The sequence below is a fragment of the Heliangelus exortis genome, chromosome 3 (genome assembly GCF_036169615.1).
Source record: "Heliangelus exortis chromosome 3, bHelExo1.hap1, whole genome shotgun sequence".
Taxonomy (NCBI): domain Eukaryota; kingdom Metazoa; phylum Chordata; class Aves; order Apodiformes; family Trochilidae; genus Heliangelus; species Heliangelus exortis.
Window position 1 is genome coordinate 22,633,620 of NC_092424.1, and position 12,613 is coordinate 22,646,232.

At 36.2% G+C, this 12,613-nt stretch overlaps 1 protein-coding gene across 4 annotated transcripts in view; it reads left to right on the plus strand.

Moving 5' to 3' along the window:
• The window catches only part of RPS6KC1 (ribosomal protein S6 kinase C1), an 87,701-nt gene that overhangs the window by 3,520 nt on the left and 71,568 nt on the right, over window positions 1-12,613 (plus strand). For all 4 annotated transcript variants that reach the window (XM_071739616.1, XM_071739614.1, XM_071739617.1 and 1 more), the window contains exons 2-3: window positions 2,035-2,070; window positions 6,473-6,593. In XM_071739616.1, the coding sequence (XP_071595717.1) occupies window positions 2,035-2,070; window positions 6,473-6,593 (157 nt within the window). The remainder of the gene's footprint in view (window positions 1-2,034; window positions 2,071-6,472; window positions 6,594-12,613) is intronic.

The window sequence follows — 12,613 nt, forward strand, 5'->3', positions numbered from 1 at the left end:
TTATTTGCCTAATGCAGCAAATATCCGTGGCTTAGCTCATTGGTGAATGTCCTAGTGATATATTTAAAAATAAATTAAAGTTGCTTGCATTACACATTTACAGAAGAAGGTGACTGCATTAGTCCTTGTTGGAGGATTAAAAGTGTGCACTGAAAAATTGGGAGATTGGGTCATCTTTGCTAAGTCTCTCGGTTGATTATAGGCTGGATTGAAGGGCTAGACTTGTTCTGAGGTTGAGCCTCATAAAAGAACATGAAAAAAAACAGAGTAGGAGAACACATAAATTACTACAAACTGACTTAAAGTTGTCAGGGCTGGTAGGTATAGAAGGCAAGGTAATGTTAGAACAAGTGTGAAACAGAGCCTCTGGGTTTTATTCCAGATTCTTACTAACTGGCTGGGTAATTACTCATCTCTTTGGGTCTCCTTCTGCCCATCTGGTAACTTACCTGGCTGCCAAGACTTTTGCAAGGCTTTAACTAAAGGTAAACTGCAAAGCAAAGCAGTTGGTGTGTGCCCTTTGGTGTTCTGTGATTTGTAGATATGCCTATGATCTCTTCTTCCTCCAGCTCTGCAGGCTCCTTACATCAAGTATGCCAGCTATTAAAAAATTAGGAAGGTTAGGAATATTTCACAAATTGTACATATGAACTGTCTGGTGGTGAATGAAGGAGTAAGAGCTGGCAAGGTTAAAATTTGATAATGTTGCCAAATGTTAGATTATTTAAGACTGAGGAAAAGTTGAGGAAGTTTTTATTAATTTTGACTGTGCTGGAAGAAGAGGACTTTGATATCCAAGGTGAGAGAAAGAACTTAGACTTGTGAAGGAAAATGTTTTAGGGTTGCTAGGGAAGATAATGCTTTTCTGTCTTTTCTCCTCCAAAATGTGTTAAATATTATAGTGGCTGGTCTGTGTAGTAAACTGATATTAAGAAATTTGGGAGGCTTTGGCAAGAATTCTTGGAGAGCCAGTTTGTGGAGAGCACGGGGAGTATGTTACTGTCACTTAACAAGAGGAAAGTGTTGATTCAGTGACATCCATCTTAGAGCAGCAGCTGTGTGGTGCTTTAGTGCAGCAGGATGGTGTTTTACTCTCTGAGGTGCAAGTAGCACGCATCACCTACTCAGCATTAATTATTCTAGGGTGTGTCAGTGTGTGGATGGTCTCAGGTTATATTGAGCATGCCCTGTTTTGCTTTAGATAACAATAGGGTAATCATTTTGTTAAACAGCTTTGGCTGAGTTATAATGAAGGATATACTGACTTCCACAAGGTAATTGAAGTTATGAATTAAAGATGTCTTTGATTTGTTTATTTGTGTGGATATGCTCTCAGTGCTGCTTGTAAATCCAATACAAAACTTGGATTGCAAAGGATTTTGTGATCAATATTTATGTAAAGAAAACAATCCTGACAAAATACAGGCTTCTTTATGGTGTTTAGCCAAGCTTCACTTTCACTGCAGTTTTCCTCAGCACAAAGTAATTTATAATTAGGCAAAAGAGTGTTAAAGGAGAAACGAATATCCAAGTATGGAGTCAGACATATCTGCATGTTGATGGCTGTAACTAAAGTGGAAATACCATCTTACTAAATGCAAAGCCAGGCATTCATGGTGAAGTTGTGAACAGTTTATATTAAGCCAAGTAGGCTTAATTGGCTCTGCTTATTTGGAGCAATTTGGCTCTAATACAAATTAACAGGAAGAGACTGGAAAGATGATGGAGGATGTGCTCTATGTAGCATTGTTTTGTGAGATGTGTTCTGTGCCATTTTACCTATAAAGTGTGTATTTATTTCCAATCACAGCAACTGGCTCTGATGTTAAAATACCTCATGGTGTTGTATTTTGGTGTTAGGCTTACCAAAAATTAAATGGAAACATCTCTGAATGCAGAGGAACAGCAAATATTTGATTTTTTGCCATGTATTTTTCTCTTAAACAACAAATTATTGCGTGTTACTCTTTTTAACTTCCAAACTGAAAATCCAAGTGCTTATGTGTTTTTTTGTTTGTTTGTTTTGCTTTCCAGATTGTTTCAAGAAAAAATCCGGAGGATGTCCAGGAGGTAACAGTTTAAACTCGTGCAAATGTCTTTGTGTACCACATTATGCCTTTTGAAGCATCTTTGATGTAATTTAGCAATTTCTGTGAGTTTTGACATTGTAATTGAGCAAACAGGTTTTTGTGTGTTTCCATGTGTCTTTAGCTTTCATAGCTGAAAACAGTAGCTAGTGTTACACGTTGCAGTTCACCCCTCAGTGATGAATTGTGACTTGAAACAAAGTCTTAGGGAGTAAAGTGTCTTTTGATGACAAAACTGCTTTGATAACTTTGCAAGCTCTTTTGTCAGGGCTGGAATTGGCAAATTGATGGTTACTTAACTCCTACTGGTAAAATTAGAGATCAGTCCACAATCCAAGTCTTAGGTCTCAGCTGTAGGTACTCTTTTCCTCTTTAACCAGTACTTCACTGAAAAGCCTACATCATTATTGTCTATTAGTGAAGAGGGAAAATGGAGGAGGTTGGGAGTAGCTGAGAGAGATTAGACTGCAAGTAATATATTATGCCGATCTCTCTGAGGATCCTTTAGTATTTCCCAGTCATCTACTTTGACAAAACTCTAAAATTGTTTACTCTTTGTCTTTTCCAAAAAGGCCCTAAATAAGGTTCTGTTATATTCTTGTGCCTCTTTAATATCTCAAAAGACTGTCAGGAACCATTTCATTGAGACAAAAAATATACACACGCCTGTGTGGGCTGTTGTGGTGTTTTTGGTTTCCTTGTTTTGTGTTTTTTTTTTTTTTTTGTTTTGTTTTTTTGTTTTTTTTCTTTAACATTAATACTATCATACTATGTACATGCAAAATGTTCCTTCAGAAGCTTATGGCTTTTCAAACATTTTGTAACATATGAATATGTTCAATTCCTGGTGCAGTCTTTTACAACAGTTGAGGAGAACCTGAACAGTTGATGAAAGAAGAGCCCATAAATGAGTGCTTTGCATCCCTGTGTGATCAAATATGAGTTACTGGTTAGTGGCTTGGCAGAGGTGAGAATTGGCTTATAGACCTAACACCCCTTGGTTGCATCCTTCTTTGAAATCCCAAGAATCAGACAAACATGAACATTCGTGTTTTTTGCATTTTTTTAATCTCTAGAAGATTAAAGTAGCCTCTCAGAATCAGAGATGATCATGGATCTACTTCTAGAACTGCATTACTGTAGTTTGTAGCTTGATGTTCACTTTTCCAGGGAGACTCCTGAGAACCTATCCATGAGCACATTCTGCTATTACCTTAATCTTCATTTGTGGGAAAAACACTTTATAGCAGCTGTTGATGAGCCATTCATCAGAAAAAACATATTGTAAGTGTCTTTCAGATAGAGTATTGCATGAATATATCCTAAGTAGTTTTGAAACAATAGCAAAACCATATCTTTTAGTCATTGCTTTGGTCATTGCTTTGATCTGTAGCTGCAGGGAAGCTATGCAGAGCTCCACATACTCTAGAAAATAAGAAAACATGGTATTAACTTGTTAATGATTGCCCTTTTCCACCATTCATTACATCAAATTAATTATTTTGCATGTGATAGCATGTTAGGTGTGGTGTGATTCTGTTACAAGCAATCATCTGTAAGTACCTAGTGATTAAAAAGAAAATCCTAGATGGTAGTTGCCATAAAGGGTGACCAGTAGTCAGAAAACTGCTTATGTTGGGACCTTTTCTGTCATACAGGCTTCTATGATTAAAAAAAAAAGAAACAATTGCAGGCAGCCTTTGAAAGAAAAATAATATGCTCTTAATCTGTTTCTACTGCAAATAAATTTACCTCAGTTTCCTGGAATGATCAATTAGAAATTCAGTAGACAGGATTTTGTGCACACACAGCCACCTTGTGGCTTCATGATCTTTCTCATGCAACCCCCTTCCTGCACCCAATCAGGACTATTTAGCTGTTCCTGCCTGCTCATTCAGAAGTGTCTTTGAATATCTTTGCTGTGATTTTAATACACACATTACATCTGCACATGAGGCTGTGTGCTGTGACCCCAACTTTACCTGCCAGTTTTCTGTCACCTCTTATAACTGTGCTTTGGTATAAAAGCCTTTAATACAGCATCTCTCCCATTTCAGCCAAATACACTTAAAGATAATCCCAGCTGCTGCTGCTGGGACAGAAAGGATGAAAAGCTTGTAAGAGCTTTCATCTCGAAAGGATGAAACAAATTAACATGAAATTGTGTGTAGAGAAGTTAATAGATACAGAGAGGCTGGTAGACATAGGTTTAAATTCCTTGTTTCTGAGGACTAATGGTGACCATGTAGCATCTGAAGCAAGTGTAATGTGGGTAGTCTTGTGGGTTTTTTTTTCTCTTACTCATTCATGGAGGAGAAAGAGTCTACTGTAGAACAGATAAGTTGCATGAATTAGTAGAGATCTACTGGCTCTAGCCATGGCAAGCATCTTACTGCAAATCTAATCTAATCTAATGTATATTTTATTATATACTTGCTGTGCTTTGTTGGGCCTTAAAATATGATGTGTCCTTCCACAGAGTCTGATTTTTAATGAGTATGTTGCAGTGGGAACTTTGCTGGTTTTGCTGACCTGCATGCATGCAAAGACATGATTTACCTGAGCTTGTGAAAGGTTTTAGGGATGACTTTTGCTCTGCAAAGTACTTACAATTTTTTTTTTCCTCATGTCTGTTGAGAAATCACCTGAAGCAGTAAAAAAAATTTTTTTTTCTTTTTTTTTTTTTTTTTGTATGGGGTCTTATGCTCTTATTTTCTGGTATCTTTTAAGGTTGTCTCCAAAGACTGGCAATACAGTAACTTAATGTTTCAAGACTTCACAGTCTTAAGCAATTCTATGTTCTATATGCACACTTCTCAAAGAAGGGGCTAATCATCCACTTTCTGGATATTAGATTAGATGGAAGTACAGCATTGAAAAACTATTGTTTGTGATAGCAAAATGTCTACTTGGTCTTGAGAGATCCTGATGTTCCTTTGTCTGTTGAACTCCACCAAATACGAGTTGTAATTGAGTCCTGGAAATATGTGCATAATAGGTGGGGCTTCATCAGGGCTGCTAGTTTCAGTGTAGCTCAGTTTATGTGTTACCATATTAAAGCTTTGCACATCTATTTTTAATGTCCTATTACCTAATATCTGCATTTTTCTGTAGGTAGGACTTGCATCTACTGAAATTCAGAAGGCCTCTGACCTTAGTGCTTAAGAAAAACACAACCAACCAAAACCCCTCCAAACAACAAAACAACAACAAAAAAATCTTCTAAAACTGAACCTTTTGCTTAATCTGGTTTTCCTGAAAAAAGTAGTTTTTTAATTATGATTACTTAAAAGCAGACAGCCTGTTAAATAAGCTATAAATATTTGGAATCTTTTAAATTGTGGTTAGATATGTTAAGCTAATGGAGACATTTGAGTGGTGGAATACCACAACCCACAGCTGAATGCGTGGCAGTTTATCTTTTTATCTCATTCTTCTTAAAACACTTCTAATTACCATTGAAGTTTATTATGTGGCTTAGTGAGTCTGACCAAAAATAAGGCCAAGATATAAAATGTCTCTGTTAATCTTTTTTAATGCTGATAGCAAACCCGGTAGTAGTCAAGTGTAAATTTTGTTGCTCAGTTCTTTCTCTGGCCTGATCTTCCCACTGGATTCTCCTCCTTCCTTGAATAGAAAGAGTAGAAAGAAAGAGATGGAAGGAAAGAGAAAGTAGTTGCCTGGCTGGGAGAAACCTGGCTGGCAGCTGACCACTTATTTCTGAAAAAGATGCATCAGGAAAAGCTGATGTAATGAACCAGTACTGTCTTTGAGTTCCTGAAGTTGGAGATTTTATCTGGATTACAAAAGGAACAATTTTTGTTCAGTTATTTATCAATAAAATATTTAAAATGTGGTCTTACATCTGATCAGCATTTTACAAAAACAAATTACAAGATAGTTTGTGGTCCTGGATGCCTAATGTGCTGTCCTGAAGAGCCCTTATTGATTAATCTTCCCTCATTTTGTCTTTTGCTGTTGTGCCTCTTCCACATACCTGCAGCCACGCCAAGCTCAGCATGCTGGTGAGGGGTGGATAGTGCCACAGTGCTATTCTGCATTTTTTCCTCTCTTACTGGTTCCCTGAGTAGCTCTGGCTTGCAGTGTGACTGAAACAGTCCTGCCCTTGCCATCTTGTTTTCTTCTTTCAGCTTTTACTTTTTATTTTTTCCTATGCAATGTGGTCTTGTTAGCCAAAATGGGGTTTGGGAACAGATAATGACCATTTTATTGTAGTTGTTATAGTTTGCAGTTCAGATTGTATGTTTTTGTTAAATATTTTTGTTGAAGATATTTGTTTGATTTGCTTAAAAAATGTGTTTGTGATGTGTTGTAATGCAGAGAATGGCTCTCACTAATATTTCTCTCCCATTTCTCTGCTTCAGATAGTTGTTTGGAAGAGATACAGTGACTTTAAGAAACTTCACAAAGATCTCTGGCAAATCCATAAAAACCTATGCAGACATACAGAACTTTTTCCACCTTTTGCCAAAGCGATAGTATTTGGTAAGTATAATTTCTTCCTGACTTGCTGAAATTCTTTGATGATGCAATATCTGTAAATGCATCTTTTTCTGCAGCTGCATGGAACTGTGTACTTCTACTACTCAACTTTTTGGCTTGTTGTCTTATTTGTAAGTGTGCTGGTTTCATAGCTTGATGTTTGTATTTTTTTAACTGAAATACTTATATCCTTCCTTCCATGTTAGAGATAATAGCTCAAATATTTATTGATGCATATATTCTGTATCTTTGCAACTTACATTCCCTGTTTTCAGGAGTATATAGTCTATATTAGTTTTGTGAACAGCACTTGAGCAATGAATAGAGATTTTCATATGTGAGCTGTCTTTGATTTTTAGTGATGAGTTATAGTAAAATATCAAATGGTTGCTACCAAAATTAATTTCTTATTTTAGGAATTTGTTTGTAATTTTCAGTTTTATCTAGCTGGGCTTTTGGGATCAGCTTTACATGTAGCAGTTAACTGTTTCACCAAAACAACCCATAAGAGGATTGTGTCCCTACATGAGAAATACATGGCAGAAAGTAATTACCTCTAACAAGCCAAAGGTGTTACCTTAATCCTGATGTATATTTCATCATGAATGAGCTAAAGGTGGACATGTGTTGAAGTGGCATGATTTCAAATAGATTTTGTAGCTATGTGTTGTGTTTATTTTAGTGGTGGAGTTTTTTGTTTGTTTGTTTGGGATTTTTTGTTTGTTTTTTTTTTAGTTTCTTTGTTTGTTTTCTCCCTGTGCAGCACTATCTGTTGCTCTTTTTTTGGTTTCCATATATAACACAGAACACCAGGGGCCAGATGCATTTTTCAGCATATTTTAATGTGTCCAGGATGTTTGGCATCTTTCTTTGCATGCATCTACCCTGTGCTTTTTGAGTGCTTCTAAAATATTGATAGCAGAATGTTGTCCAGAATGGGTTTGGTGCTTTGTGGTGTGCATCAACTATGTATGTTTAAGTCTTTTTTTCCAAGCATTTTTATGTTGGTTTTTTAGGTGACCAAAAAGGTTTTGGCATTTCTTTGCATGCTTCTACCATGCACTTTTTGTTTGGTTTGTTCTGGGGTGAGCTTTTGGGTTTCTAAAGTGCTTTTGGGTTTATTAAGGCATTTTTATGGACTCTACCAGTTGTTTTAGTACATTATTGTTTTTAAAGCATCCAGCCTTTTTTATACTTTTTTCTCATCAGCATTTAGTGTGGTGTTTGGGTTTTCTTTTCCATGCATATATATATATTTTTTTTTTTGAGCAAGGTTTCTGATGTGGATTTTGGGCATCTTCTTCTTGGTTTTTTTTGGCTCATAAGGCATGGCTGGCCAGCATTTCTTTGATATTTTTTTGCATACTTAACACCACACAGTTTTCTGTGGGGTTTTGAGTGTCCAGCATGTTTGGCCTTTTATTTGTCATGCATCTACCACTTGTTTTTTGAGTGTTTCTAAGGCTATAGCATTGCTGACAGTCCAAAATATGTTTGGTGCTTTTTGGTGTGCTTTTTTTGATGGGACTTTTGATTCCTAAACCATTGCTATGGTGTGGTGTTTTATTTATTTATGTATTAACTTAAATTATTTTTTTTTTTTTATTTGGTGTGCAGCATTTCTTAGGAAGCCTTTTTCCATGGATATGCCATGTGATTTTCAGTCAGATTAAGCCTTTTTTTAACCTGTCCAACATATTTGTATTATTTGCATGTGTCTACCCACATACAATTATTGGGCATTTTTACAGGTTTTTAAGCATCCAATGCCTGGTGCTTTTTGACATGAATCTGTGATGTACTATTTATGATGTCTCTTTTTTGCAGGCTTTTTGGTATCTTGGGCATTTTTGTTGGGTTTTTTGGTTTGTGAGGTTTTTCTGAGGCTCTTCTGTGGACTTTACAAGTTCTCTTGTGTTGTGTGGTTTGTTGATTGATTTTTTTTTTTTTTTTTCTAAGCATCCAGTTAGAATTTTTTGTATGGACTTCACATGGTATTAAGTGTCCAATTTGTTTGGCATTTTCCACGTGCTTTTTTTTTTTTTTTGGCAAGGTTTCTCATGTGGATTTGGAGAATTTGTAGATGTGGTCTTGGTTCCTAGGGCATGACTATGTTATTTGGCATTTTCTTGTGTGTGCATTACATTTGGTAGTTTCTTGGTTTCTTGATGCATCTACTGTGTGCATTTTAATGGTTTTTTTAAGCTCCCAACCTGTGTTTGGCTTTTTTTTTTTTTTGGGCACGAATATACCACTTACTCTGTTTTTTGATGTGATTTTTGGCAGGATTTTCAATGTCTAAGTTGTTTCTGGGCAGGGTTTTCAGTGTCTAAGGTGTTTTGGGTTTATTACAATCTTTCTGTGGTGCTTACAAGAAGTTTTAGTGTGGTGATTGCTTTTAGGCATTCAAGTCTCTCCTTAGGGCTTTTGAATACAAGTTGTGTGGTATTTAGTGTCCAGCCTGTTTGGCGTTTTTTTGAATGCATCAACCATGTATGTGCTACTTGTTTTGGTAAGGTTTCTGATGTGGGTTTTGCTTATTTTTTGTTGTGGAATTTGGTTCCTAAAGCACTGCCATGGTACGTCTGGCATTTCTGCAGCAGAGTCCCAAGCATCCAGTGCAATCGTCATTTTTTGGTGTGCATCTCCCATGCACTGTTTTCTTGCCAAGATTTTTGCACCTCTTTGTTGAACATTTTGGTTTCTGAGGTGTTACTGTGGCGTGGTTTTCCACTGCCACCTTGTTTCTAATATGTATTTGCGAGTTTTTAGACATTCAGCATGCTTACAGCTTTTTTTTTTTTTTTTTTTGTGTGTGCCTACATTGATGGTGTTAAGTATTTTTAGAATCCAGCATGGGTTTTTCTTTTTTTTCTTTCTTTTTTTTTTTTTTTTTTTTTTTTTTTTCCCTTCTACCAAGTGCTGGTTTTGTTTTCTCCATATTGTTTTAGCACTTTTAGTCTTGGGCATGTTTGGTGGTGTGGGCATGCATGTGTGTTTTCACATGTTTTCCATGTATCTGTTTTCCATGTTCATTTTTGTGTTTTCCCATGTTTTTTTTCATGTGTTGTGCATGTTTTAGCATCCAGCCATTGATTGGTGTGTTTTGGCATGCACCAAATGCTGATTTTTTCCAAGTTTTGGGAAGATTGTTAGCAGTCAAACCTGTCAGTTTGGAATGAACCAAAACTGAAGTTTTTTGGTCAGCCTTTTTTCCACCACTTTGTGTGACAGCACTGAAATACTGCCTGGGGTTATGGTTCTGTAGTGGTGTTTGCTGCCTGCTCTCCTTTGCCTTCAGTGCTGAAGAATCTGTATGGAACTCCCTTGGAAGCAACACCTCAGCCTGGAAAGCAGGAATAATCTCTTTGTTTCCAGACCAAATACTGCCACCCATTTGTAATTTTTGCTGCTTAGTGCTGTCTTGCTTTGCAGCCGTGGTGCTGAGGTGCTTTACAGAACATTGCTAACACAAACAAAAAGCTTTGAACAAACTGGAGTTAGTTTAAAACCCAAGTCCAGACTGCCCCTACAGCTCTGTGGGAATCTGACTTTAACACCATGTTGTGTGGACCTTGCAAGAGGCAAGGAGACTGAACTTTGATGCAGATTATAGGGTTCTTTGTGCAGAGCTGTGCAGAATTCCTGGTTTAAGTAGTCTCTCACATCAGCTAAACTGTATCCAACTTTTTATTTTTGCTTATTTATGATGTTGGAAGTGTGGAAAACTTTGGTGCTATCTTGGCACTAATGGTTAAATAGAGAATGCAGTAATAGTTTCGTTGTCAGGTGGTTTTATATCTGTAAAACAGAGTGCCCATTGGATGAGTTATTAAAAAAATTAATACTTACAAAACATCATTTCAGGTAGAAGATAATGTTAGTTATTCAGAGAGGAGGAAAGAAAAGGGTAAAGAAAGGAAAATCAGGCTAAAAGAGACTATGGGCTTCTAACATTTGAAATAATTTTAAATTGACAAAAATGCAAATTAGCTGTTGTTATACTAGGCCTGTAGCCAAGGGAAAAACTGAGTAAAATCCCTTCTGAAAGACATCCTTCTTGAATTGTATTTGGTGAACAAAAGTGACTGCAATGTACATTATAAGAGAAAGAAATCTACAGAAGTATTCAGTGTAGCTGTTTAAAAAAAGCACTTTGAAATTAAAAATAAACCAAAACAAAACTCTGTATTTGAATGAAGCTGAGCCATAGAATAATATAGGAAAGGGAAGGTAATGTTTAAATGTTTAAATGATCGCCACATTGCTTGAAGGAACAGACATGTCTGACTCTTCAATTTGAGAGCTATTTTTCTATTTAAAGCATAAAATTTTACTGTGTGTTGTTCCATCTCATTTCTGCATATATTAGCTGCTGTGTATTTTAATTTAAAGCATTTATCTTAAGATCAGTCCGAGTATTTTTTTGTACTAGAGTAAAATTGCAATTTTAGTTTTCACGAACTTTTTTTCAGTCCTGTTCAGTTAATGGTGAGCTGCAAGGTCCATCTTTACTAAGATTTTTGTTTTGTTTTCAACCTGCGTTAGTGAAGCATTTCTGCAGTGTTTCTTCCCTGTGGCAATATTCCACCTGTTGCAACTTTTTAAGTAGTTACTAATTAGCATTGCTGGTAGTTGCTGGCATCTTGTTGCCTTTTTTTTTTTTAAATTTTATTTTAAATAACATCAAAATGAGCATTTGTGGTTCTGACAGTTGAACTTGTAATACAGGTATTAAGGCTGAGCAGAATCTCAAGTTCAACATTCAGAATTTCAGGACCTGGTGAGATGAGATGTGTTTGAAAATGAGATGAGAATTGAGATGTTTTTAAAAATTAACGGGTGCATCCATATTGCACGCAACCAAAGACTTCCTACAACTGAAGAACTCAACTGCATTGCATGTTTTACACCACAGTTTTTGATAATTATGATGTGCAAGTACATGTATTCTTACTCAGCCTTTATGATACCTGTTTCTGGGAAGTGAGTGCTCTCCTCCCCTAAATTGCGTTCCTTCAGTATTTTCAAACTACTTTTTTTGTCGGACACTTTAAATATTTCTGTTTCAAGCTACTTTTTTTTGTTGGACACTTTAAGTATTTCTGTATGGTGGCTCTACATGGCATTTTATAAAAATACTGGTAAATTTATACTCAGCATTTCTTGTACCTAACAACTGCAGAAACACACTGTAGTGTAAAAAATACTCTTGCTCCTGACAAAGGGAAACAAAAAAACCCCAGATATTGGTAACCTGCCAACAGCAAGTCAGAAAGATGGTTCATATTATAAAACTCAGATAAGAATTTTTTTTTTCATTTGAATATACCAAGTGAAGTAGCCTATTAAAGAATCATGTGTTGTGTACAGTTAGAACCTTGTGGGAGCACAAACCTTACTTGGTGTTTTGTTGTTCATCTCTGCTGCAGAAAAATAATTGTAGATTCTCTTTACAGGAATTTAAATTTGGTTTCCATATATCTTAAGGAATTATGAATGGATTATTGCTGGAGGAATAGCAGAACTGTGCTAATGCACTTGTTATGTGCTAAGATCGTAGTTGAGATTTCCTACAACCCTGGAAAGACATGATCCCTATAATGAAGTTTTCACATGTCTGAGAGATGTAAAAGAATAGTGGAAATAACAGTAATTTAGATTCAGAAAGACTTTCTTATAGAAATGTTTGTAAAGTCAGCACCTTGAAGATATGATTGAGAAGGGATAATGAAAGTGTTGAGCAATGCAAGATTGCTTAAAAATAGGAAAAAAAGGAGAGAGGAAGGAGTTATGCAGAGCTGCCTGGTAATGGAACTGCCAGCAAGATGCCAGATAAATCTGTGAACAACTGACTACTTCTTTCCCCCAAAGTCCTCTAGTTCTATAAGTGGTTGTCCTGACACTTATGTATCATGATGTTGATGAGCTGGAAAATTTGACAGTGACATACGTTTCAATGGCTCTGTTCAAACTTTTATTTTATTTTTTTAGCTCAGATTCCTAAGAAAGTCAGGCATATA